Raw genomic sequence first — 26,888 nt, 5'->3', positions numbered from 1 at the left:
GCTAGCATATTGGACCACAAGATATGGGGTGTTTTCCTACTGCGGAAGGCTCTGCTGGAAGGGGGGTGCGGGCCTAGAAAATCCCAGGTCCCTGCACACACTTTTGGCTACAAATGCTGCAAACACGGCAGCATTCAGCAACCAAAATCCACTCGTATTTATTTTTCCTTTTGGGGGGAGATGCAAAATTCACTTCATGAAAATCACATTAAGAGTTTCACTGGAATGAGAATTTAACCATCCCTCACCCCAAATTCAAGCCCAAACTGCTGGTCAATTAGAGAAGCGTAGCTGGGTCGCCATCCTCGGGGCGTGCTGAGTGAGGAAGGAAAGGACACTGGCCCCAGGGACCATGCTAGGGGATTATTTCCCACCTGCCATTCCAGGAACCAGCCCTGGTCGGAGTAAAGTTTTTCCTGATCTATGAAACGTATTTTCAGGGAGTTCATTTGTAGGCGCTGTGCCCGCTGGGCACCTATCTCTCGAACCGAAGCCCTGGCTTCTGCAGACAGGGGGGTTGTAGGGAGGCAGATGACTTTCAAGCCAAGGAGAAACTGGGCCCATTCACAAAGAAAATGTCTTCCTTCTGAGTGGCCCACTAGGCTCACCCTTTCCTCCGCTCTCCTCCCACAGGCAGTGGTGAGCCAGGAGGCAAAGCCCCTTGAACTAAGAAGCAGGTGCCCTGCTCTCCTCCCCAATGCCAGCCCCCGTGCACGTCTTCCCCAAGGTTTGGACCCCCAGGAAGGACTAAGCCAGTTTCAACTTCCCTAGTACCCAGTACCCCTGGGTCCTGGACAGCTGGGGACACAGTGAAGCAGAGGGCAGTCAGGGACACAGATGGATACAGAGAAACATGGGCGAGAAGAGGCGGCCCTGCGCCCACTGCCTGCTGTCTCCAGCAGCCATGCTGACGACCAACAGTCCCACTCCCTGAATATTGGGCGCCTCAAATGGCACCGCTTCATTTCCAAGATCCCAACACCAGGGGAACTAGTTAGCGAAGTAAAAACCAGGTAAACTGAAAACTACCTTCAAGTATCTGAACAGCCATGTTATAGAGGAGGGACTTAGATTTATCTTGTCTGATTTAAGAAGGAAAAAGTAGAACACAATCCAAGAAAACATTTCATGTTAAGAGAAGAAAGAATTTCCTAGCAATTTAAATGATTAGAAATAAAATACTTTATGGAGAGTTCTATATTACAAGACATTCAAACTAATATTTTAGAAGCAATTCATATATCAGGTAGGGAGATAAAAATATATATATATATATATATATATAGAGAGAGAGATTCAACAAATCATATGTATATATACAAGTAACTGGTCTCAGACCAAACAGACTTAATAAGGTGACAGACTATTACTTCAAAAGTTACATTAACTAAAACCTTTCAAAATTAATCCATAGTTCCCGACAACAGTGAAGTCTTTCCTTTCATATGGTATGTGAGGGTGCACTATAGGAGAGGGACTAAACAGACACTTAAATTTTAAATAAAGTTACTGCTGAAATTCAATTCAGTTCACACACACACACTCTTCATATTTTAGTACTTTAAAAGCTTAGTTTCTTGGAACTTTGTCTCCTCTGAAATTGTTTAAGATCAAGCTGATAATGGGTTAAGTCCCAAAAATAAAGGAGCAATAGAGCAAATCTGACTGCATGTTTGAAAAAGCCTATAAAATGTTACAAGCAAAACAGGAAGGCCTGTGTTAATAATGCATAAGCCAAAAGAGAAAAAAAGCTACCCATTTAATGGAATAATGCTTTTATCCTTGCAGTTAAAATGAAATAAACCATGACTATTAATCTAGTAAGACCATGTAAAAATGTAATTTTTAAACATTTACTAAAAGGGGACAGTTCAGTAACCACTCTAAAAATCAAGGCCTTGTGTACAGCAGCGTTTAAACGCTAAATACCAATCTCCTGTCTGTGGACTCCATTACCCACCCTGTCGCCATAGCAACGCTAACAGTATGCCTGACTTCAAAGACAAAGATGTAATTTCAGACTTCCAGCAGCCAGAGGGAGTGGTAAGAATATTCTACCCAGGCGGTGTCAGCTGATGATAAATTATAAAAATATCCAGGAAGGTTATGAGGCGGACTGTACCACATAGTCTCATATTCCTGGGGGAAGACTTACACTAGTCAAACACCCTGGGAGACAGCAAAAGTACAACAAAAAGTAAGCGAGAAAGAATCTCAACGGGATCTGATTTTCTGTTGTTGTTTTTTAAAATTACACGGTGCAGAGTCCGCCTTCCTTTTTCTAGCTCTCAGGAGAAAATAAAAATAGCTCTGTCATCCCCCTTTCTCATTCGGAGTAAGAGTAACTGAAGATGTGCATGGCTGTTCCAGGGGACTTGCAAAGCCACCTCTGTAACTGCTACTCCTACATTGCTGAAGCTGGCATTTGTCAAAGCCTATTTCGAGCACAAGCAGCCAGCTCAGGGAGCAGAATGTACCTGTGCGCTCAGCACCGGAGCAGCCACCCTGATGAGCTGTGTTCTAACTACCATCACCCCGACATACTCGGCGTTTTCCTGTAAGCCCTCCGAAGGGAAATGCTGAAAAACAATTTGCCAATTTACAAGGGGGTTTGTCTTAAAAAAACAACAACCCATAAACGAATAAAGCTGACGTAGACAGTGCTGTTTCATGATTCCGCAGCCGAACATGTGTAAAAGCACAGGCCCTGGATGGAGCAAGGAACTTTCCTTAGAGGCACCGAAGCACAGGCTTTCTGGGGGTTCTGTACAAGGAGGAATTACTAAACCACCAGGACTTGCTTTTATTAGAAAGACGTTGCAAAGGGCTAGATTGGCTGACAAATGAACAGAGGTAGTTTTACTACAATGTTAGTGTTTTATGAGAATAATAAATATGGTAAATTCTTGTTTGTCGCATTGTCTCTTAGGTTTGGGGCTTTAAAAAGTCCAATTCCCTTACAATAACAGAAGCAAAACAGGGCAGCCCCTTTTGACCAGATGTGAAGACTACAATCTGTCCCCTTCCCTGCAAAGGGCAATGATTGGCCAAGGAAAGAGACAGTTGTGGATTCAAGTCAGCTGGTGTCAAACCCCTGCCCCTACTAGGTCTCTGGCCTGCTGCTCACCCGTTCTCTCTAAAGTACACGGCACAGCAACCAAAGCAGAGTCAGTCTTCTATTTCCTCCATGGACAATCTGGGGCGGGGGGCTGTTCAGAGGGGAGAGGGGGCGTCACCAGCTTTGGCGCCCCTCCCCACTAAAACTCTGAAAGAAGCTGGACGGATTATAGATGCATCCTTCTCCTCCAAGTTTATAATGTACTCAAGTCAAGAGGAACAAGAAAAATAAGTCACATCATTTTGCCACAAGATATAAACTGACACAGTTATAATTGTTAAGTCATTAGTGGAAAGTTTGCACTGTAAAATTTAGGTCACTAGCCTATCTCACCAATTAATCTTGAGCCCAAATTTTACAACCCAAATATTAGCAACCTTCTCCCATAAAAACATACAACAGAAAAATGCCGAACTATAAAACAAATTTGTCACCTACCCCTCGAAACAAAAAAAGATGTTGATGAAAGATACACTCTTTACAACTGAACTATTTACTTACTAAATGACTTTTCATCCTGTTACATGTATTATGCTTACAAAATAATTACTTTTAAAAATTACTATGAAATGAAAGTGTGCTCAATAAGCGACTCCTTTGGAGACAATTGTTGTGTTTATACTGGTAATTTTGACAGTTAAGCAAGTAATAGACAGTACAGCCATTCATTCACTTATTTAATAGGACGCCTAATTTATGCCCTTAACCATCCCAGATAACCTGAAACAACTTCTTTAACACCATAAAAACTGGAAAACCCATATTTTGGCATCATTACTCATTATTTTCACAGGAATATTTTACATTTGCTTTTATAAAATAATAGAAGAAAAGCGATATTCTTTCCTTAGGAAATTATGTTTTTTTCTTTCCTTAAGAACTTCTGTTTTTCGCTTTATGTTGATAATTGCATAACCTTAATTTCCCCTCTACCTTGGTAATCAGGAATGCAGCCATGAATTTCAGTTATTCATGGTACTCTATTATCATGGTTTATTTGCTTCTCCCTTCTTAAAACATTTTTTTTAAAATTGTATTCCACTTTGAGTCATCTCAGTTTACACAAATGTTTTACTGGAGGTCAACTCAAATCCTTTTTAGAAGCACATGGGTTATAAATTCTAATAAAAACATCACAGGAAATGAAAACAGTCTGTCACAACAGGACTCTTTCAGTCAACGTGGTCATTGGCATATTTGAAAATAAACGAATTTATTTATAATTCATAGGGACACATTGAAAGAATACCTCATCCAAGCTATTTTTAAACACTTTCATAGATGAAGAAATCTATATTCTTAAATATTGATCACTGTTATATAGCATCTTGGTTATGCCTTGTATTATTAGAATGCCACAGCATAAAAAAATATTAGGGAAGCTAAAAGAATGCACTAATTACATTAAACTTTATATAGTTTTGTTAATAAGAAACTAGGTTTGTAGGTAAATTCAAAAGTAAAACTGGTGATAGTGAGTATAATACACAGAACAGTCCATAAAATATTGGGAAAGGCAAAATGTCTTAATCTAGTTACAGTTGTAATCCTTGTATAATTTGCCCAGGTACTAACTATTTCACTGGCTACCACTGCTGGGTAAATATAGTTGACTTGTAAAATAACCATTTGCCCAAGTTCCCTATTTGGGATGTATACTTAAACATCAATAAATACAGCTGTCGAAAAGAGCAACATGAGGCACCAGGATAAGGCACTTCCAAGATAGTCCCTCCAAAACGCCACCTGCCTTACCACAGCGCATTTACTTAAATCCCCTGCCACTGGGAAGGGAAGAGGTAGGACTCAAAGGGTGTATTTCCTGTATCAACATAATTATTTAGGCTTGCCCCCCTGCTCGTTCCCCTCCCCCATAACCCCCTCTGTACATGACTTAAAAGTAGATCTTATTTTCCCTGACTCAGCAGCCCCTTCACCTCCCACTAAAGATGTCATCAGTCACAGCTGGTTCTTCCTAGACAACCACATGGTTCACAGGCTTATCTGTCTCAGAAATCTGAAAACTCTTTGAACAATCGAAGTGGTTTATCTAAAAGCAGATTTGACTACAGGCAGACTTCTACCCATGTCTTTGCTTAGGCCTTCTTTTTCTTTTCTCTGTCTCTTTCGTGTGGCTTTACTACTCATCGAATACCCAAGTTGGAAAAGCACAGCAAAGTAACTCCAACCACTGCAGTCAATTACTGTCCATCTCTGGCAACAATGTTGGGAGTGCAGGTGAGTATAATACTAGTGACTGACATTACATTTTTGAATAGTCAATGTGTTTTAATTGTCTAAACTATACAACTATAATTTTATAACCAGTCAGCCATGAGATGAATTCCACAGGATTTTTGCCTCTTCACCCCCCATTCTCTCCCAATAATTTCATCTGCAGTACTTAAATGAAAAATTGCAGCATAATATTGGGGAAACTGTTTTTAATTATAAAGTGTTAATGTAGTTTTCTTATATTCATGTTTTTCTGTTATGTGCTAAAAAAAAAATAATGAAGAATGCAAAATCAACATGAATGCGGAAGAATCCCAGTGGTATTCCCACCAACATATTCCAGTCCAAAGGGGTCCACAGTAGTGCTGGGGTTCAACAACAGAGCAACAGGAGAGGAGTCAATGAGATAAAGTTGTAGCCCAGAGTCAGTTGCCACAGTCCCGTGACTGGGCGGGCTCTCTGTTCCGGTTCTCCTCAGCTCCAGGGAAGGAAGGCTGACTCTCAGGGAAGTTGGGTGGACTAGCAACCCTAACAGGTCCTGACAGCTAAAGGCAGTTTCGAAGGAGGGCAAACAAAGGGTAAGAAACTGACATTTTCGGAGCACTTACGTAGGCGAGAGGTTTTATATGTTATATCTCATCACGCAAATGGGTAAAGATGACGTACACAGGCAGTAAAGCTAAGGTGATAGTACATGTGGAATGTGCCTCGTCAGCCATAATGTGCATATTCAGATGCAGTTTCCAAATCTGACACCCCCAACAAGGGGCCAGAATTATATCAAAGATGCTAGAACTTTAACACCTTGCTTTCATCCCCATGAAAATTAAGTCAGGAGAAAAGAGGCAAAAATAATGAAGTCACTGAAGAAAGCTAGCATCTTCACTCCTTTAGCAGGACAAGTGTCCACAAAAGCGCCAGGCGCAGTGTTCCCTCCCCCAGGACCACGGGCCCTGACAGGACCCGACACAAGGCCGCCTGAACGTCCTGTGGAAAAAGCTAGCATGGTTCTGATACAGCCATCACTGTTCTTGTGCTTTCAGATATTCAAGACTTCTGCAAAAGGACAAAACATTTCTGTGAAGTTACACATGCTGAAAGTATGAATTTCTCAGGTTCCATAGATGATTATCTGAAGATTAAATAAGAAAATATGTTAAAGTATTTTAAATAACAGGCATCCTCAATGCAGGTATGTTTTCCTGTTTGATTTCTTACTGCTGAAATGTACTATAGGAAAGAACAAACACTAATAAGTTAGTGAAATAACTCAAATGTTATTATTTTATTCTGACATCTAATATAAAATTTTAAAAATAAGGAAGTGATCAATAACTGACTGTTGAATGTAATTGAATTTTTCTGTGTGAAGTGAAATCTTGTGCCTTAATTGAGAATGTCCACAATTTAGGCATGTGACTAAGGCACACGTAAATGCAGTAGCTATGAACGGCAAAACACTTGGGGAAACTGAACACATTTGTATTTATTCAAGGACACTCATGGTTTTAATCAAAATTGGCAAAAGATTTAACTGAAAAGGAGAGAAAGTCTTGGATTGACAATTGAAATTTACAGGACCCTGAGGAGTCGGGCACAGGTGCGGCCAGGCAGCTGCTCTAGTAAATGAGCTATGGGTGGACTCTAACTCCACATCTGTTGAATTTTGAGGCAAGTTTGCTGCCATTTTTAAGTCTCTATTTCCACATCTGGGAATTAGAGCTTAACAATTTGAAGCAAATTAAATGTGTAAAAATACACACATATTAAGAACTCATTAATATTAAACCTTTGCTCTTTATGGGAGCAGTGAGAAGACAGTGCTTTAAAAACCGGGGGACATGGGGAGAGGCCTGGTTTTAAAAAACAGAGAGTATCCCTGCAGAGTTCATGGTGATCTCCCTCAGACCCACATTCTCTGCTGGGATTCAAAAGTACCTTAGGAAACCAAGGTGCTCAAAGGGGTAAACCATGTCTTAAAAAGAGAGAGAGAAATCTGTCAAAAATAGCATATTAAAACCCTATTTCCACCCCCTTCCACAGTCACATACCTTCAAAAAAGAAATAAAAAGTAGAGACATTAAATTTGTATAACAGACTCGCAAACACATAAATTCAAAGTAAGTTTCAGAAAAGGAGAAATTATAATGAGATAAATTTAACTAAAGAATGTTCCTCCAAAAGGAACTGGTACAAGAACAAAGTCTAAATCATTCAAGAGTAAACCAAACAAAACAATATAAAGTGACTGGTCCCTACCCAAGGAACTTATTAAGATGCACTATCCTAAAAGCAAACAGAATGAGACCAGACATGAATCCCAATGGAACTATAGAAAGTTTCATATTTCTTTAGACTGCACTCTTGTCTTACTCCTACTTAGATTAGAAACGCTTGGCATGATCTGCTGAGTTTATACAAACTCTGCTACAATAGTCTTTAAATCATCTCCAAGAATTTAAATGAAATGGAAAGTTATAGCCAATGAGATCATTTTCTCAACATCAATTCCTATTTATGACAATGTTTTACATCTTATATCAAGAACTCTACAAAAAAGAAGGCTTTAGGAGCAAAAATGAATTGCTTTCTTTTAGGAGTTTCAGAATTCAAGCACAGTTATTCAGGACTTGCTTTTTAATCTCATAAAATCTCTGGGTATTCTTTACTCCCTAAACCAACTCCCAAAACCAATTTCCCGGTGTTTGTCACCAACAGCACCACACCTCCAGGTCGTTCACCTTAAAAACCTTAAAAGCATCTATCATTCATCCCTTCCTTCATTTCAACAATGTTTTCCTCTGCATTCTCACTGTCATCACCTTTTATTAATGTGACTCACCCTCAACTGTGACATAAGAGCCTCGAAGGTTGTCCCCTGCCTCCGGTTTGATAATGAAGGCGTTTTGAAAATGAAGGCTTTGCACAAATAAAAAACATGGCACAATCCCTTCATCATGGTGACGTAAAAGTCTCAAGCATCACACAGAGATGAGCGGGCTGGGATCTGGCACTGAGCAGGCAAAACGGATGGTGAAAGTGCTGTCTGTAAAGTCCATGCACCTCATACCTCCTATGTTCTCTAAGACCTTTCCTCTGGGCATATTTATTCTTCTTTTTCTAGTGGTTTCCAGTGTTAATTAACGGAAACTTTCATTTATATAAAACCAGACTTTTTAAGATGGTTCCAATACTTACTATATATATAGTAAGTGTTATTATTTTAGAGTCAAATTTTCTCCAGATACAGGTAATTACAAAAGACCAACCACGTACATTTAGGGTGCTAACTGGTTCACTGCACTCAACCGCCCATACCATGGGAAAAATAAGACTAAGATCCCTACTTACACCAGAACATTTTTTAGAAAGACAGAGTATTAGTGCCGGGGTCCAAGTTACAGATGGGGCCCGGACCCTGCTGAGCTGCCCGTCACGCAGAGGTCACCAGGCTCCTCATTCTGGACTACTGAGAGAGGGTTACGTGTGGGTTAGCATAGCTTATGCCACTGCCTCAATGCACTCCATTTGGGGCTTTGGCAGAAAGAGGAGTGAAATAACAAGCAAGACTTGTGGCATTCCACTCCACCCAAATCAAGCCAGGAGCTTCAAAGACAAGACACACAAAATGCAGAAATACAGGGGACAATATCCATGAAACTGGCTTCGGTTCCTTACGACAAAGGGCGGTTTTCATGTCTCTGGGTGACTAGAACCTCCACTCGTGGTAAGTCTCAGTTTAAAAAGCAGAGGGTTACGCATTACTTGATAGTGTGCAAAGTAAACCTTTTCCATTTCCACCCACAGCAAGAAATGGAAACCGCCTGCTGCCTGACACCTTGGATGAGAAGGCGGTCGCCAGCGGGCTTCCACTGGTGCAACGGGAAAGGCATAGAAGACAAGATTCCCTGTCCTGCTGCTTCCTTATTCGTCTGTCTTTTCTACCTCCCACTTTACCAGGTAAAGACACCTGATATATGTACAGCATTTACTACCTCCTGAAGGCAGAGGTTCATTCTTATCAGCGCTTTTTTCTTACATACTAACAAAGGCCCTTAACACAACACTTAGGAGTTTCAACATGCTCTGGGATTGTTAACTCTATCATTCATCTTTCAGAGAAGGACACGAAAGGTCCTGAGAAATCACATGAATGGCTCCAGACCAGAACCTTGGCTGAGATGTAGCCTGTTTACCATTCAGCATCAGCGTTAGAACAGCTCTCCACGTCAAAATATATGATTTTATCAAAACAAAGTCATCGTTCCTTGCATACAATCATTATAAGCTAGTCATTTTCATTTTTGTGAGGAGGGAAAAAAGGCAAGTGCTATAAACGACTTCCATCTGATCATGTTTATAATGATATAATAGTAAAGTCTTACAATTAAATATTTATGTCATTCCAGTTTAATAATCAGACACTATTTAAATCTAGGAAAATAGCTATCAATCAGTGAATGCCAAAACTTATGAATTTAACTTTAGAGTTCATGTTCTCCCACACACTAAATGTGGGCCATACGCACAGATGCGTGACACAGACTCCACTGCAAATGGACCCTACCCTGAACCCTGAGAAATTCAAACAAGAGCCCGACAATGAAATACAGTGAAAGGACACACATCACAACCTAACATTGGATAAAATTCAGGTCCTGTGGAAAGGGACAATACACCTGGAAGCATTTTTTAAATAGCCTGCATTATGAGAAAGGTGGTTGAGAAAGCGTAGTCACTTTCTTGTGGTGTAAAGCTTTCCCCCTTTATGCCAGGCTTAAACAAAGTTCAGTGGGGCATCAAACTGCCTGTTTTAAATTACAGTCTGTATTTTAAAATAGAATGCATGCACGGCATGTTCCTGAAGCCAGGGGGTGGGAGTGTTATTCATGGAAAATTGAAGGCTTGTTGAGTCAATAATCTTCTTTCACACAGTAACAATTTTCAGCTAAAATTTCTTGACCCAAACAAAGGAAAACAAGACCATTCAGCTATTTTACAACAATTTAGAGAAGGCAAAAGAAAAAGATGAGAACCATAGAGACGCCTCTAAAATCCCACACTGTGAGGGAAGAATAGGAAATGGTGCTCTCAGGTAAGAGCCTTCTCTACACATATTTATTTCCTCTCCTAAAGTGATAGTTTTTTGTTTTTCAGAGACGGTATTTGAAGGCACGGCAAGCATCACACCTCAGTATCTCAGGACTCTGTTAAAAATAAACGATGCAGGAAGAAGAGTCTTGTCGTCATTAATGATGTTGGTACAGCATTTCCAGCTCCCTGCCTTCCCAGCACACAATAGGACTGCACTTCCCACACCCTTACGATGGGCAGGGCTTTGTGACTAATTCTGCAAGTGACCTGTGAGTAATGAATGGCTTTCAGGAGTGAAAGACCCTCCAGGGAGTGCTGGTTTCCCTCCAGGACAGTGACTGTCAATGTTTAAGACAGTGGCTGATCTGCAAGTCTGATTCCTTGAGTTACTGCCCTTCTGCCAAACTATGCGTTGTCCACATAACAAAAACAAAGAATATACTTTCGTTGTGTTAAGCCTCCAAGATTGAAGGGCTCTTTTTAACTATAGAATATCTATCCTGACTGATACAACTCGAACAGATGCCCTCAGATGCCCCCAGGCATACAGGGCTGTGTCACACCAGGAGCCTGTTACAATACAATTTTGACCAAGTGCACTAGCAGGGCTCTATTGGATAAGATACCACATCAAGTTGATGCTTTCACCTAGAACCTTGCTATTTATCAGTCAGTCAGAAACCGGGTCCCGAAGAGGTGACACAACTGGAACTCTTGCCAAAGACCCAAGAACAAAAAATTAAGTATCCCCCAAATCTCCAAGGCAAGATTTGCAAAGCTGGTTCAGGTGTAATGAAGCACATCACTTCTTGGATTCAGATCCTGGGACAACAGCAGGAATAAATATGTGTTCTGAGGCCTTTCCTCCCAGAACCCACAGCGTGGAGCAGGCAAACCACTCCCTTTCAGCTGGCTGCTATTTGATATTTCCATTTAAGAATCAACCGGTGAATTTCCTTTTCCCTCTGGAGTTACAGGTTAACATGTTTCTTTCAGACTTAGATACATTTGAATATTTAGGTAACCTACACTTAGGTTCATCACACTTTAAGTGTATATATACATATGTGTACATGTATACATACATATTTATATAAACACACATATATAAATAACATGAATGAGTAATATGCTTGTTGCTTCTGCTTTTCTATTATAACTACTCTCATTTCTGTTTTCTTTCTAGTCTTTGTCAATATGGAAACCTACTTTACATGCCTGGATTTATATTACACATACAATTTTTGTTCTTTATCTTTCACCAGCCATTATTTCATGAATTCTTTTCTCTATTTCTGTATAGTCTTCAGATTTTTCCTATTTTCATTGGAATAACTTTCATGAGGTTGAAAGTCCATTGGGTAACATGATGTGAAATTGCCATTTATAGGTCAAAAATGGTCAGACTATTGAATCAGCATAACAAAATTTTCTTAACTACTCTTCAGTGATTGAACATGTGGATTGTAACAGGTTATAACCTCAGAATAAATCTGCTTTAAATATTTTTATGCATTTATTTAAGAATCTGTCTTCTTAGTATGTATCCCCAGATGTGGGATTGCCGCCTAAATGTTTCCTTTTCCCTCTCCTCCTCTCTGGTGAGACCTTGTGTCTGCTCGAGATTGAACTCCAACGGCCCCTACTTGGGGAGACACCCAGAAACCCCAGGCTATCCACAAGGCAGACTGCATGTTCTGAAGCACTGACTATTCCACAGATCTTGACATTTTTAGTCTACCAGTTTGCTTTCAATGGCCTCTGAGCTTCTAAACTGGCAGTTAATATTAAAAATAGTTACTTCCAGTCCAAAGAAAAATAAATGCAATTAACCAGTCCACAGATGCTCCTATGAGCTCCCGCTGGTTATATATCTCTCATTATATCAAACAGATGTGTGCCTTCAGTTACCTACGAAGTGGCCACTGTAAATTAAGATCTATTTCCCACCTAGCGTGGTAATATAAGGTAAGTGCACTCAAGGCCTTTTACCCGCCATGCCTGCGCAACTGGAGGACGCCCTCTGCCCCCGCAGGTACCAGTGCAGAGGAGGGACACGAAAAGAGGCTGCCTGGCTCAACATGCCAAGAACTGCTGTTTGTAGAAACAGAAACAGCGGGTTAGAATGAGAAAAGCTATCCCTGAACATCGGTTGTTTTTCATTCTTGCATAAAAGTACTAAAGTTAAAACATAAAGGAGCTAGGCTGCTGACAAATTCTCCTAGCCAAGCCCCCACACCCAGACGTGTGAATTCCTCACACACACTGTTATTTGTGGTTTATATTTTTAAAGCCAACACTACTGCTCTCCCCGCATTGTAAGCAGAGAGAGCCCCTCTGGTCAGAGAGGCTTATGTCCGCAGCGATTCTGTGCCAGCAGACCTGGAGGTAGTGTGCAGCCTGGCCTGTGGGGCCACTGAGAAGGCCCCAGGGCTCCAGGTAGGTCAGAGCAGCAAGCTGGGTCAAAACTTTCTGTCCTCACTTGTTATGAGAAAATCTGTATGCCTACTTTTCCATTAGCCAGGAGTCTGTGCACCATCATCCCTTACTTAAGGAGCCTCATTTATCAACCTACAGATCACAGTTATCCTTCTATATCAAAACCAATATCCTGCAAGACAGTTAGGTTTCAGCCTCTCTTATTTTCACTTCTGTCTATTGCCTATTTTTTATAGTACTCCTTCATTAATTTTTTTTTTGAATTGACAGTCCCATAAAATGGGTTGAAATTCATTTCCGCCATATTTAAATGCAAATCTTCAGAATTTATGTGAAAAAGTTTGCAGGGTATATGCTTAGTTACAGGTGTGTTTTTTAAAACTTAATGAATTTTTAAAAATAACACATTGCCACTAAGCAAATATCTCAGCTATAATGAATTTATAATTACCCATTTATTTCAACAGGACTGAAGATCTCAATTTATAAACACTTTGTACACAAACATTTGAGTTATTTAAAAGCAAACTATAATTCTTTTAAAATATTAATTTATTCAAACTTCCATGTATTTGGCCTGCTTTTACCTGGAAGAAATCCAAACTGGTGAGGTGTTACTGAATATTCATTTACAGAACAAATATCTAAGTGGAGGATTTTTTTGAAAGAGGGAGAAACATACCTTCTCACTTCCTACTATTTCTTATCTTGTTCAAGTATTATCCTCTATTTTCAAAATGACTACGAATATCACAACAATATTCTGGGGGATAAAATTATAAAACATCACCTCTTAAAGAAACAATCCATGTTGGAAACGAAACATTTATCAGAGTCACTATCCCTTTTCCTAATTATGTGTTTGTTTCAATCTTAAGCCCCAAAAAACCTGATGTCTCCATATTGAGTAGGCCAGTGACTAATATTACATTGAAGGACACAGTAAACCCTAGGTAAAAAATAGAAGTAGTGTGTGTTCTGTTGAAAACTCCTCCAAGATATCAAAATGTGTCCGTACCTTCCATTTTAAGACTATGCCAGGGGTGCTGCGGCTACAAACACTCTCCTGACCAGGCACCATCCTTCAGACAACCCCTGCTCCCTACAGGGGGCCCGCGGTTCCATAACTAACCTCAACATATTCTAACAGCATCAGAGAACACGGATAACAATAGCTCCCGTCTCAGTTGCACACAGACATTATCAATGTTTGAACACTGAGATAAGGTGACAACAGATTAGATTTCTTTTATTCACTTATAATTTTTTAAATGTTCAGACTGATATGAGAAGGACAAACACTCTCCTGACCAGGCACCATCCTTCAGACAACCCCTGCTCCCTACAGGGGGCTCGCGGTTCCATAACTAACCTCAACATATTCTAACAGCATCAGAGAACACGGATAACAATAGCTCCCGTCTCAGTTGCACACAGACATTATCAATGTTTGAACACTGAGATAAGGTGACAACAGATTAGATTTCTCTTTTATTCACTTATAATTTTTTAAATGTTCAGACTGATATGAGAAGGACTAATCAACAAAGGTGAGTACATTCTTAACCTCTGAGTGACAACATTTAAATCAAGATAAATGTACAAATTTTAAAAGTTTGTAAAGAGTTCATTCAGCAGCCATATATCTAATTCTTACCTGGTAGATTTTAACTTTGAAAGACTCTACCAACTAACAGATTAAAATCATCTTCACAATTTGTATTTCTAGTTGAATTGATAACACAGTAAAAGCAAAACCAATTAAAAAAACATTTCCCCTAGCTTTTTCCAGTAATTTTCAACTGTTCACAGGAACTGTATTATCAAATCTATACGCTTAAAATGTCCCTATTAATATATCATCGATATTCTACATGGTACATGACCTTTCACCCCTACCCAACATAAATGTCATCAAAGACTAAAAAAGCAAAACATACATAGAGTGTTCTTTTTCCGTTAAGGCAGATCCTTGACTCTCTGTTGCTAATACCTAACCCCCAAATAACATTATAATAACATTTTCCAATAATTCTCTTTTAGGCTTCCAATATCCTGTTCAACACCCTCTGTTTCAAAGAACAACCAGCATTTACTACCTCCTTCCTTTCACAGAGGGACAAAAAACATACGTTTTATCTACACCTCAATATTTCTTTCTAATTGCAAACTCAACAAAACTGCCATAAGCACAATTCCACAGGACAGTTAGGGTTTTTTAACTAAACTGGGAAAGAGCAAATCCTTTTCATGCCAACCTCTGTAACTATTTCCTATTTAGGGAAGAAAGGGTCACAAAGATCTTTTTAATGACCTGGTGGACCTTTCAAAGGCTATGAGGACATGACTGATCATATCGGTGTCTTCGGTAAACAGAATAATGGGCCCATCTGAAATGCAATGGTGCAGGCCTCTTGTGAAGAATAAAACAAGTAGTTATTTCTCAACTAAGGAATATTTAACAACTCAGGTCCCTGGAGGAGAAAGCCTATTTGCTTAGACGAGTAAGAAAAATCAGAGCTTTTTGGTTTGTTTACTTCTTTGTGCACATTTATAAATATTTTATTAACAAGATATCTATCTGTACCATATTTACTGAAATTATCATTACTGCTTCTGTCCATTTCCTTTTTAATTAAAAAAATATATATTACTAAGGAAGATGTTTTCACTTCCTTTTAGCGTCATTATCCAAAGGTGCCCACTTCTCTTAAAGCTTAAAGTCCAAGGTAAAACTCAGCTGCAATTTTATGATGAAAGAAAATGTGTGTAAGAATAAGACCACCTGCAACACAGCGTCACACATTCTGACGACCACTGTGTGCCTGTGACACAGGCTTGCCTGCTGTCAGTTCAGCACCTGGGAAAAGATCCCGTAAGCAATTAAAAGAAAATGCTGAAACTGTTTAAGAATACTATATAATAATAGCCTAATATTCTGTGTGTCTGGTAGTCCGGTGACTAGTCGACTATTCAACCAATCAAAGTGTAATATGCTAATGATATGCTAAGGCCGCTCAACCGCTCGCTATGACGTGCACTGACCACCAGGGGGGCAGACAGTTGACTGATTGACCAGTTGCTATGATGTGCACTGACCAGCAGGGAGCAGATGCTCCGATCGGTAGGTTAGCTTGCTGCTGGGGTCCGGCTGATCAGGACTGGGTGAGATGGGGCTGGAAACGCCCTGGAGCCCTCCTGCGGTCCCTCCCCGGCCCCGACTGTACACTGGTGGGGTCCCTCGGCCTAGCCTGTGCCCTCTCACAATCCGGGACCCCTCAGGGGTTGTCAGAGAGCAGATTTCGGCCCAATCCCGAAGGCCACTCCCCTCGGGAGCACACCAGAAGCAGGGCTCATGGCTGGTGAGCGCTGCTGTGGTGCGAGCCTCTCCCAACTGGGACTAATTGGGCGCAAGCCCGTGGCAGGCGCAGTGGGGCCGAGATGAGCAGGAGCGGCAGGTAGGAGCTGCAGGCGGCATTGGGCTGCAGGTTCCAGCCCGATCTCCCCAGGCCACCCCAAGGGACCCCACCACTGCACGAATTCGTGCACTGGGCCTCTAGTGTTCTTACAAGTTTTCACATCAACTATTAGGAAAATACCTACTGCATGAAACATAAATATTCAAAAAAGATCCTACTCTAATGGGAACCAAGACAGCTATAAAAAATAACTAGAATAAAAAGATAAACAGTGAATGCCACAAAAGATGAAAATATAACAAAAGACTCAACAAAAAGTGCTGCATCACATTTTGGGGGTTATCTTAGAATGTAAATTGAGATATATTCAATGTTTATAAAATAAAAGTTAAATTTATAGCATTTTTTAGACTTTCCACTGTTTATTTCGTTTAAAAATTCTGGCTTCACTTTATATCAATATTAGAGGTAGGAAAAAACTATAGAATATGCTCTAATTTTCTAAGTGATGATACTACAAGGAGACAGAGTTCTTCAAACTAATGTTTTTCATACTTAATCAAGGACATGCTTAGAGAGAGGAAGGGAGAGAGAGGGTGGGAAGGAAGACAGAGAGAGAGGGGAAGAGAGGGGAGAGTAAGCGCGAGTGAGAGAGAGAGAGAGAGAGAGAGAGACATTGATCAGTTGATCTCCATACCTGCCCTGACTGGAGAGAGAGGGTGGGAAGGAAGACAGAGAGAGAGGGGAAGAGAGGGGAGAGTAAGCGCGAGTGAGAGAGAGAGAGAGAGAGAGAGAGAGACATTGCCCTGACCGGGGGTAGAACCTGCAACCTGGGTATATGTGCCCTGACCTGGGTATATGTGCCCTGACGTGGGTATATGTGCCCAACCTGGGCCTATGTGCCCAGGAATCTAACAGGCAACCTTTTGGTGCACAGGACGATGCCCAACCAACTGAGCCACTAGGGCCAGGCTCAAACTAATTCAACATTACATGTTATATGCTAAGATTTGTCAATAATGGTAATACAAAAGGCATGTAAGTTAATGTATCTCAACAGGGAAAAAGCTGTATGGTTAAGAGGTATGGAAATAAGTGGACATTGTTAAGGAAGATTTGTTCTGAGATTAGGTCTGAGTGCATTAAGTGAAAAGCAAATATTACTGGTCATGGCCCCAGGGCAACAAGAGGACAAGTATTAATTTATCAGTCATTTGCTTTATGTGGATGATCTGAAGACCTAAGTCAGCTGGGAAACAACTACATTAGCTACTGAAGATCACCAAGAATTTAACGATGTGCAAATATAGACAAATACCAGTTCAAACAATGGTGAGAGGACAGCTCACTAAGGCATCGAATTATAGATCTGGCAAAAGGATGCTGGAAAGGTCCTGACTTTTTGTAATGGAAAGTTAACTGTGGAACAAACACATGCTGAAGAAAACATCACAATGCAGAAAAATATTACAAAATCCACCTCAATATAAGCAAAAAGGTTCCTTGTAGTCACATTTGTAATGATAAGACTTACTAACTATACATTAGAATCACTGTGCCACATTTTAAAAATGTACAGATAAGACCACAATTTCCTTAGTTCCAAATTACAAAGCTAGAGATTACAAATATGATGGATTACCTTTTACCTTAAGTAAAAAGACAAAATATATATCACCGACATTTGTTAAGAAAAAACACAGCATAAATCTACAAAAGACTCCATAGGAAATTCAGATAAATAACAAGTATAGTTTCACAGTACCGATAGTATCTACTTAGCCAAGTTGGAGAATTAAAATACTTAATAATAAATGTAACACTAAAAATATGTGATATTAGATCCGTACTGAACACCAACCAATCTTTTCCCCAAACTATAATTACCTTAATTGTGTATATCAATGTATCCACCTAAATAAAAACATATTTGTAAACTTCATTTAGAAACTTTCTACATAAACAGAGTCTGTTGGAAAAATATGTGGCGTGCTAAAATTCATTTAAATAAAGCCAGTTTTCATCTTCACAGATGGGGGTATGGGTTAGGTACACCGACTGATCTATATAGTTTGTCCTTCATTCAGTGACCGGTATGGTACTTCCATAAACTCACCATAAAACTTGAAAACTTTGCTCTCTAAAAAAGATCATTGAAATGTTATTGAGTCAGGCAGCATCTTAATTAGCTGTGAGTTACCAAAAAAAGAAAGGAAATACCAACTAGGGCAACACTTAACACTTAAGAAAGAAAACAAGCCATTATATGATATGTATACAAATAGAGTAATTCAGAAAAATTTAAACGATTGATGAACATATTGCCTTACTTCCTAAAATACGTTTAGCTGCTTTACCAATAGTAATCAACTCAAAAAGCACCATCCCAAAGCAGGCTTCTGCAGCAGTGTTCTGGGACTCCCACACTTCCTCCCCCCCTAAGTCTGCAGTGAGTTAGCTGAATGTCAACTCCCCATTCCCATCAGGGCCGGAGGAGATGCACAGCCTGTGGGTGATGCCACAGTTCCAGCGGATCTGAAGAAAGCAGAACACTGAAACTATTCTTATAGCTAACAGAACACCCGGATCAATACAGAACAAAGTCTCCAATCTGCGTATCAGTGTATAGCACCAACCAACCACAAACATACAAAGTTAGCTTCTCTGAGAAGACTTAAAAACTGGTGGGAGAAAGCAAAGTGGAATTCATTGTCCATCTGCTTCTCAGGAGTCAAATTCCTAAAACCAGGCCAATTTCCAAATACTCAGCAAACGCTCCATTTATCAACAGTGTGTGTGCACGCACACATGAGCACACACGCACACCCACATACTACATGCTCTCTGTGATTTATCTAAAGAAAAAAGCTTACAGGATAACACACAGAATCCACCACGTTCTTCATTCCTTCAAAAACCAAGTAACTATACAATCAGTACTCCACGGTGACTAAAAACACGCCACAATAAGTGCCACCCACCAGAGAAATAAAAGCTGTAAAATTCGAGTTTCAAAAACGTGTGCATCAGATTTACAGATCCTGGACACCCTGTCGCCATCACTTACCTTCTTCCCTAGGGCTACGTGTACATGGAAAATGGGGGTGGTATGCCTGCCAAATGCCATGCATGACATTCATTACCAATGCTGTTCTCAATGTTCAGAAGCAATATAATAAATCGTGCTTAATGTAAACATATTTAATATTGTGGTTAGCCTGAACTCCCACCTGAAATAAAATTTCTTAATAGAGATTAAGCAATAACAATAATTCTTCAAACCAAAACATTTTAACAAGAAAATATAAAATTTTGTACAGATGTATTATTTTAGTTTATAAGGAAAACCTCATTTAAATTAGGCTGTTTATTAAAAAAGCAAATCAAGCACAGATGAACTATTTATGAGCATCAGCATTATACCCTGTAATACAGCCTCTACTCTAGTCGATATGTACACCAGCCACCAAACAGTATTTGCTGGTGGAAATACTTATATGCTGCTTTTTCCAATTTTAAACTAAAATACTTTCTTTTGGGTGAAAAAAATTGGGCGATTTCTCATTATATAAAGTCCCTGAAGAAATTCAAACCACCACCGGATGCTTTATCTCATCATTTATATGCTTTGCCTAGTGGGAACCCCTTAATACTGAGCTCTTATAAAACCCCCTCAGGACTGTACCATGACCAGAGAGCAACAGGCTGTACCAAGTGCAGCCGTACCACACAAACACTTTTCTGCCACAAAACCCAGCAGCCAATAAAACCCTCCAACTGGACTCAGAGATGCGTACAATGAAATAGACTTATCCAAATTTATTCGTAGGCCTACATAGCTCCTAAGAATAAAGCCCTTAAAAAAATCGCAAATATATCTGAAATCTAGAAACTTCTAAGCTTTAATATAAAGTAGAACAAACAAAAACAACAGCTTCTTAAAAAATCTTTAACCCCTGACATTTCCAAATCAGCACATTAATGTCTTACTGGTAAACTTGATGGTCGTTCTTGTTGAATCAGGTTCAAGTCTTCATGGTTAGGTTTCCCAGGAGCCAGAGGAGGTTGAGACCTAGTTCCATAGCCTTCCTGAGACATGTCCTAAGCAAACACAAACAGAAAGCACTTCATAAATATTGCAATGCGTTATAAGCTTCTTCCGTAACCAAAATGAAGCAAAGGTTTATCACAGACTATCAACTCATGTTACCTTTAAGCAGGCATAAAATGTCACAGCTATCATTTCTTAATACTTTATCAAAAGTAAAAACAAAAAGGCAGTGAACTGTCAAGAGCACAAACATACACGTCATTAAGAGCTAAACTTATTACAAGACCGTATGAACCAAAGGCCGTATTTGAACTTTGCAGGAAGATGACTAGTCAGTAAAAGTTGGAGGAGGGCAGCTATAACCAACTTCCTTCTAAACCAGCGGTTCTCAACCTGTGGGTCGCGACCCCTTTGGCAGTCGAACGACCCTTTCACAGGGGTCGCCTAAGATCATCCTGCATATCAGATATTTACATGACGATTCATAACAGTAGCAACATTACAGTTATGAAGTAGCAACGAAAATAATTTTATGGTTGGGTCACAACATGAGGAACTGTATTTAAAGGGCCAGAAGGTTGAGACCACTGTTCTAAACCAAAGCAAACCGATAATACAGAACCTGGATAGAACCTGGCAACCGAACTTGGCTGGAGATCCAGGACAGAACCTAGCGAGAGAACATGGCAAAAGATCCTGGACAGAATCTGGCTACAGAACTTAGCTGTAGAACCTAGACAGAACATGGCAGGAGAACCTGGATAGAACCTGGCTGAAGAACCTGGCTAGAGAACCTGGAGAACCTGGCTGGAGAACCAAGACAGAACTTGGCTGGACATCCTGGATAGAACCAGGCGAGAGAACCCAAAACTGAACGCTGCCTCCATTTCAGGTCTTCTTCGCCAACTCCGTCCACACCTTTGGGGACCCCTGGACCTGCTGGGGTTGGACCCCAGCACCAGTGGAAATGGGAAGGTACAATACAGCTAATCAGAAGATAGGAAATGCTAAGAGAGAATCAGCAAAACAGAGTAGAAGATCAAACTGTCTTCCAAAACTCAATCCATGATTCAAGAATTGGATGGGTTTCTATCTTTTCCCCTTTTTCATTTGTTATATTCACCTTGTGAAGTTAATACTCAACATGTTTTTTCAGGGAATGAAATAGATAAGAGCTATTAAACCTCTTTCGCTTCTCTTTCAAAAATAAAAAAAATAAAAAATAAACCAAAGCAAACCAAAAACTATTTTACTGTGTAATTCTGATTTTGCTGGTAATGTTTGACTCTGATTTTGGTTGAACTGCCTTTAATATTACCTTGAAAATGTTAAAATAATTAATGAAAACTTTATTATCAACTGGCTTTTAATATGCCCTCTCAATAACCAACAAAACAACATAATTATTAAGCTCAAAGTATCCTGGGGATTCTACAAAAACCAATAAACAAAGCGCTTACAATTCCTACGTTCACGTGGCACAGTCTCCAGAGAACCACAATAAAGAATAAAACAGCAGTGGGGAACAAAACACGCCCCCAAAACCTGCTGAGGTACCAGAAACTTATCATTAACATGGCCTTTCTGGCATCCTGTGGAACACTTTTCCAGGATGTATTCCGCGTGGCCTCAGCACTGTGCTGGAGTGACATTATAGAAACCAAATGCCACGCCACACCGAACTTACTCCGCACCAGGCCTCGCACTGCCTAACTGTGCCTGCTCAGCTACTAAGCACTCTACACCACTGGCACCTGAAACCCAACAGCAGGACGGAATGCGAAATACTTATTACAGCAGGCCTTCATTGGCACTCAAAGTGGAAGAACCAGTTTCTGATTGAAGAGGGGGAAAAAGAAAAAACATCACTTAAAAATAAAGTTCTCTCCCTTTCCCTGTCAGTTTAAATGTGTTAGAATTAAAGAAATATGACGTTCTAATGCTCCTGTTAAATCCTCAAAATAATACTTCAAAAATTAATCTTTATTTTAAAAATTAAGGTTTATTAGGTGAAACCCTATAAAAAGCTTTTGCTGCCCCACCCCTTTCTCATGCAGTAATGCACTTAAAATTACATGGCTTCTTAAGCCAAGAAACTTTGAACCAATAGCTGATACTACAAAGTACACAAGCTGCACAAACTAGATTTAACCAGCCAAGTGTTGGTGCAACCTGCTTAAACAGGCTCTGTGAAGGGCAGGCCAAGCAGCATTTCCCAAGCAGCCCTTCTTCCCTTTAAATAAATCCACACACATAATTAATCAAGATAGCTAACCTCTAACAGTAATGCATAATGCCCTGTCAGCAGTACACTCCGTAAGGGAATTAAATCCAAGTTGTCCAGGTTTTTAACCTATAAAAGACAGGTGAGCACATGCAATCCAAGGATACTTAAAAGGGTTAGCTCTGCAATCCGGTTGCCAGCAGAGTGTAACAAGTAGGCTGCAGGGGACAAAAGCCAAGGCTGAAAGATTACCACTCGCCTGGCCCCCTTCCCCCAACACCAAGTTTCTTCCAGATCCCGACTTCCACTTGTCACACGGGCTTCCAGCTGGGTGCCCTGCGGGGGCCTTTAGATTAACAGGGAGGATTTCAAATCAAGTAGGGCACAAGGCCTCCATTCAGGGGCCTTCACCCTGTTACAAAAACCCCACAAAGGTGCAGGACAGCTCACAATAGGCAAACAAATGAGCAGAGGCTTGCTCCTCAAACACACACACATTCATGGGCTTTCAGACACGGATGCTAGTAATCTTCCATTAAGAAACAGGAACAGGCTCATGTGCCCTGTGCTTTTATTAGCCTTCGAAATTTCTTTATATTTTCTTTTGTAGCTGAATGAACTGGTTATTTTTAAAGTTGAAAAAGACCATTACAACTATAGTGAATACACATTTCAATTTAGAAGCTGTCCGCTGTAAAATAAGCAACACTTAACAGACTGAGCGAGCTATCAGGGAATTTTACGGCTTTGAAAGTTCAAACTAAGTAGATTTCACCAAAGTCTCCTAACCACAAGAGGCTTTCCATTATTAAATACGGGGGGTGGGGGGGGACACAACAGTGAGAATCGCTGAAAATGGGACTTGTTCTGCCTCAATTTTATGTTTGATGGAAGCATTAATTTCACTGACAGAACATCCAGAAAGGTCCCCAGTTTTGAACGAAGGCCATCATCATCGCCATGTGCCAGTGAGAATCGCTGAAAATGGGACTTGTTCCGCCTCAATTTTATGTTTGACGAAAGCATTAATTTCACTGAGAGAACATCCAGAAAGGTTCCCAGTTTTGAACGAAGGCCATCATCATCGCCATGTGACTTACACTGGGACTAGAAAGTCTGTGCTTGGCTGTTTTAACGAAGACAGGAGTTACATCTCCTAACAAACCTGAGCTCCCCCCTTCTGTGCGTTTTCACGTTCTGGTACGTCCTCACTTTCATTTCAGGAAGAGTAAAGAGAGTAAGTACTGTAACAACAATAAGAGAGCGACGCCAGCATCATAGTCTACAAGCACAGCCGCCCTGTTTTAGAGCGTCACTGCCAGCCTTGCTTCTCACAAGTCTAAACAGAGCACACTAGCCTGTGCACTCGTTTGCACACACACCATGACTGAGCCCCTGCCACACGCACGCAAAGCGCGCCTCTCACAGACTATCACACTGGGAAGTCGGGTATCGCCCACTTTTCCCAAGTTCGCTTTATGCCACCTCACTTTTAGGAAAGCTCTACATTGGAACCTGTTTTGCTAACAGAAAAGACTCAGAAGAGAATTTTCCCTTTTGAGAGAAGTGAAAATAGCGCGCAGCATCTGTTTCCCAGGAGCCATCACAGAGGCAGCAGCCCTGCGGCCACAGGCCCACAAGCTCCTTCCAGAGCCACACTCAGCTTCGCCGCTCAGCCTCCTCCGCCAGGGCATGGCCAGTGATGAGCATCTGCGCTTTATCTTCGTTTATTCTGTGCACCGTTAGCAAGAAGTGTCCCAACATAATCACAGATTACGTTCACACGAGGCTCCGCTGCTGCCTCCTCTGTCTGTCTGCGCCTCGAAAGCTGGGTCCCTCAGACTTTACCCCAGGTCTCCACGCTGACGTGGAGGGTGAGACTTCCGAGTCTCTACTTCCAGTCCCATGCACTTTCTCCACACTTTGACCATCTCTACTGTAGGCAGAGCCCTATGCACTCATCGTGTCCAGAAATGACTCTCCTGACTGTCCTTACACCTGATCGCCTGCACCATCCACACCCATCTGACGCTTCACCAAACCCCAAATCACTGCCAAGGTCATCCCCTTCCCCCTTCCAACTGCCAGCACCTTCACTGGCCGCTTTGGGCCACACTCGCTGGCCCACATGTTCGCACAGCAGACATGCTAAACCACGGATGGCATGGTGCACTGCATGGCCGAGGCCTCCTCCTCGGTGCCCGCACAATTAAGTCCAGTCCTTGGTCTGGTACAGAGCAGCTCATCAAATACCCTCCAGCTGCCACTCCAGCCTCACCTGGGCCTCTGCATGTCCCTGGCTTCACCCACTGACCCTCCAGCTGCCACTCCAGCCTCACCTGGGCCTCTCCCGGGGCACTGCATGTCCCTGGCTTCACCCACTCACTGCTCAGGGGCTCCCACAGGGCCACGTGTCTGCATGTGTGGCTCTCTCGGTTTCAGTCTCGGTTCCAAGTGGATGTCCTTCCCTCTGTATCTGCAAAGCACCTGGCTGTCCCCAAGATCCCTGTAGAAATGAACTCCACCATCACACAAAACCACCTCATGCCGACTTCAACTCAGCCCTCTAAAAGAACTTCCAATGTTGTGTTTTAACTATTTGTTTGTGTGTCTCCTGAATGAGATTCTTACTTCCTCGTGTATTTCGTGTGGAGCACTCAATAAGAACCTGGTGAATGACTGACTGAGTGGCTTCTCAGAGCTCACACTTAGAATTAGACACAGCAATACAAAGTAAATGTATGAGGATAAACACATAAAACTGAACAAAACTTGGGCTCACATCCAAGAATATTTATCATGTTAACAGCTACATTGCCTGGTAGCAATGTGCTACAAAACACATTTTGTTGTTTGTTACTGGCAGTCTTATGGCAAAAGAATGCAGTAAAAAATATCCTGAAAATTAAGAGGGAGAAGACTATAGCAATGATCAGTAGTGCCATGAAAGAGAGAAAAGTCAAGACATTGTATACCTCCTCATGAACAAGCCAGCAATGAAATGTTCTTGCCCAAAATAATTGATAAGTTTGACAAAGCCCGTATTTCTAACTACCAGATTTTCTATAATAATAAAAGCGTAATATGCTAATTAGACCGGACAACTGAACGACCTTCCGGACATTATTCCGGACAAAGCCGCAGAGGCCAGGGCCAAGGCAGAGGTGTTTAGGGGCGATCAGGCAGGCAGGTAAGTGGTTAGGGGTGATCAGGCAGGCAGGTGAGCAGTTAGAGGCAATCAGGCAGAGAGGCAGAGGGGTTAGGGGTGGTCAGGCAGGCAGGCTTTGTGGGTAGAGGCAATCAGGCGAGTGGTTGGGGGCTATGAGGCAGGCAGACAAAGTGGTTAGGGGCGATCAGGCAGGCCAGCGGTTAGGAGCCAGCGGTCCCAGATTGCGAGAGGGATGTCCGACTGCCAGTTTAGGCCCGATCCTGCAGAAATCCCCCAAGGGGTCCCGGATTGCGAGAGGGTCCAGGCTGGGCTGATGAACCCCCCACCCCACCCCTATGCATGAATTTCGTGCACCAGGCGTCTAGTCTATATATATAAAATCCTAAGCGAGCGTTATGACTGAACAACCGGAAAGACAGGTCAACCAGTCGCTATGATGCGCACTGACCACCAGGGGGCAGACACGCAACACAGGAGCTGCCCCCTGGTAGTCAGTATGCTCCCACTGCCAACCTCCTGCAGTCTCTCCCCCTGGCTAGCCCCCATCAGCCCCTGGTGCTAAACCATTCATAGACGACCTGCTTCTGGGTTGGGGTTTCCTATGTAGCAGAGCAGCTCCCTCGCTGCAATCTATTGAAAGTCAGCCCTCGACACAAGGGTTTGTCTTGCTCCCATCCTCTCCCTTCCCCTGGGGCTGCCCACCCATGCTGGTGGCGTCAGGGTGGCGAGGGAAGGAGGAGAGGCGGGGAACCTTCCGTGCCCAACCAGGTGACCATCGCCTCCTCTCCCAACCCTGCTGGGGCCTTTGGTCCTGGGCTGGGAAACCGGGGGGCGGGTGGTGGTGGACGCGGCCCCTTTCCCAGGGGGGGCCGAGGGCCAGCTCCCTCCTTGGGGCCAGCGGACAACCTGCGGTCCCTCCCCCCGGCCAGCTAACCTCCCACGGTCCCCTCACACCCCACCTCCACCCCGTGCACAAATTCGTGCACCAGGCTCTAGTAGGAAATAAAAGGGACACATTAAACCACAGAGAATCAATCAGCAAATCCCAAACTGTGGGATCTCTACTAAACAAGTGACCCAGCTTCTTCAGCAAATAAGTTACAACAGAAAAAAGAAAAGGAGAGGGAGGGAGAAAGAGA

At 41.7% G+C, this 26,888-nt stretch overlaps 1 protein-coding gene across 5 annotated transcripts in view; it reads right to left on the bottom strand.

The window, feature by feature from the left end:
* ARID1B (AT rich interactive domain 1B (SWI1-like)) overlaps positions 1 to 26,888 on the bottom strand; it is a 407,074-nt gene that overhangs the window by 206,489 nt on the left and 173,697 nt on the right. For all 5 annotated transcript variants that reach the window (XM_014545060.1, XM_014545058.1, XM_014545059.1 and 2 more), the window contains one exon: positions 20,296 to 20,406. In XM_014545060.1, coding sequence (XP_014400546.1) covers positions 20,296 to 20,406 — 111 coding nt within the window. The remainder of the gene's footprint in view (positions 1 to 20,295; positions 20,407 to 26,888) is intronic.

This window comes from Myotis brandtii, unplaced genomic scaffold (assembly GCF_000412655.1).
Source record: "Myotis brandtii unplaced genomic scaffold, ASM41265v1 scaffold395, whole genome shotgun sequence".
Taxonomy (NCBI): Eukaryota; Metazoa; Chordata; class Mammalia; order Chiroptera; family Vespertilionidae; genus Myotis; species Myotis brandtii.
The sequence above is the reverse complement of the archived record's forward strand: the minus strand, read 5'-3'. Positions and strand labels throughout refer to the sequence as shown.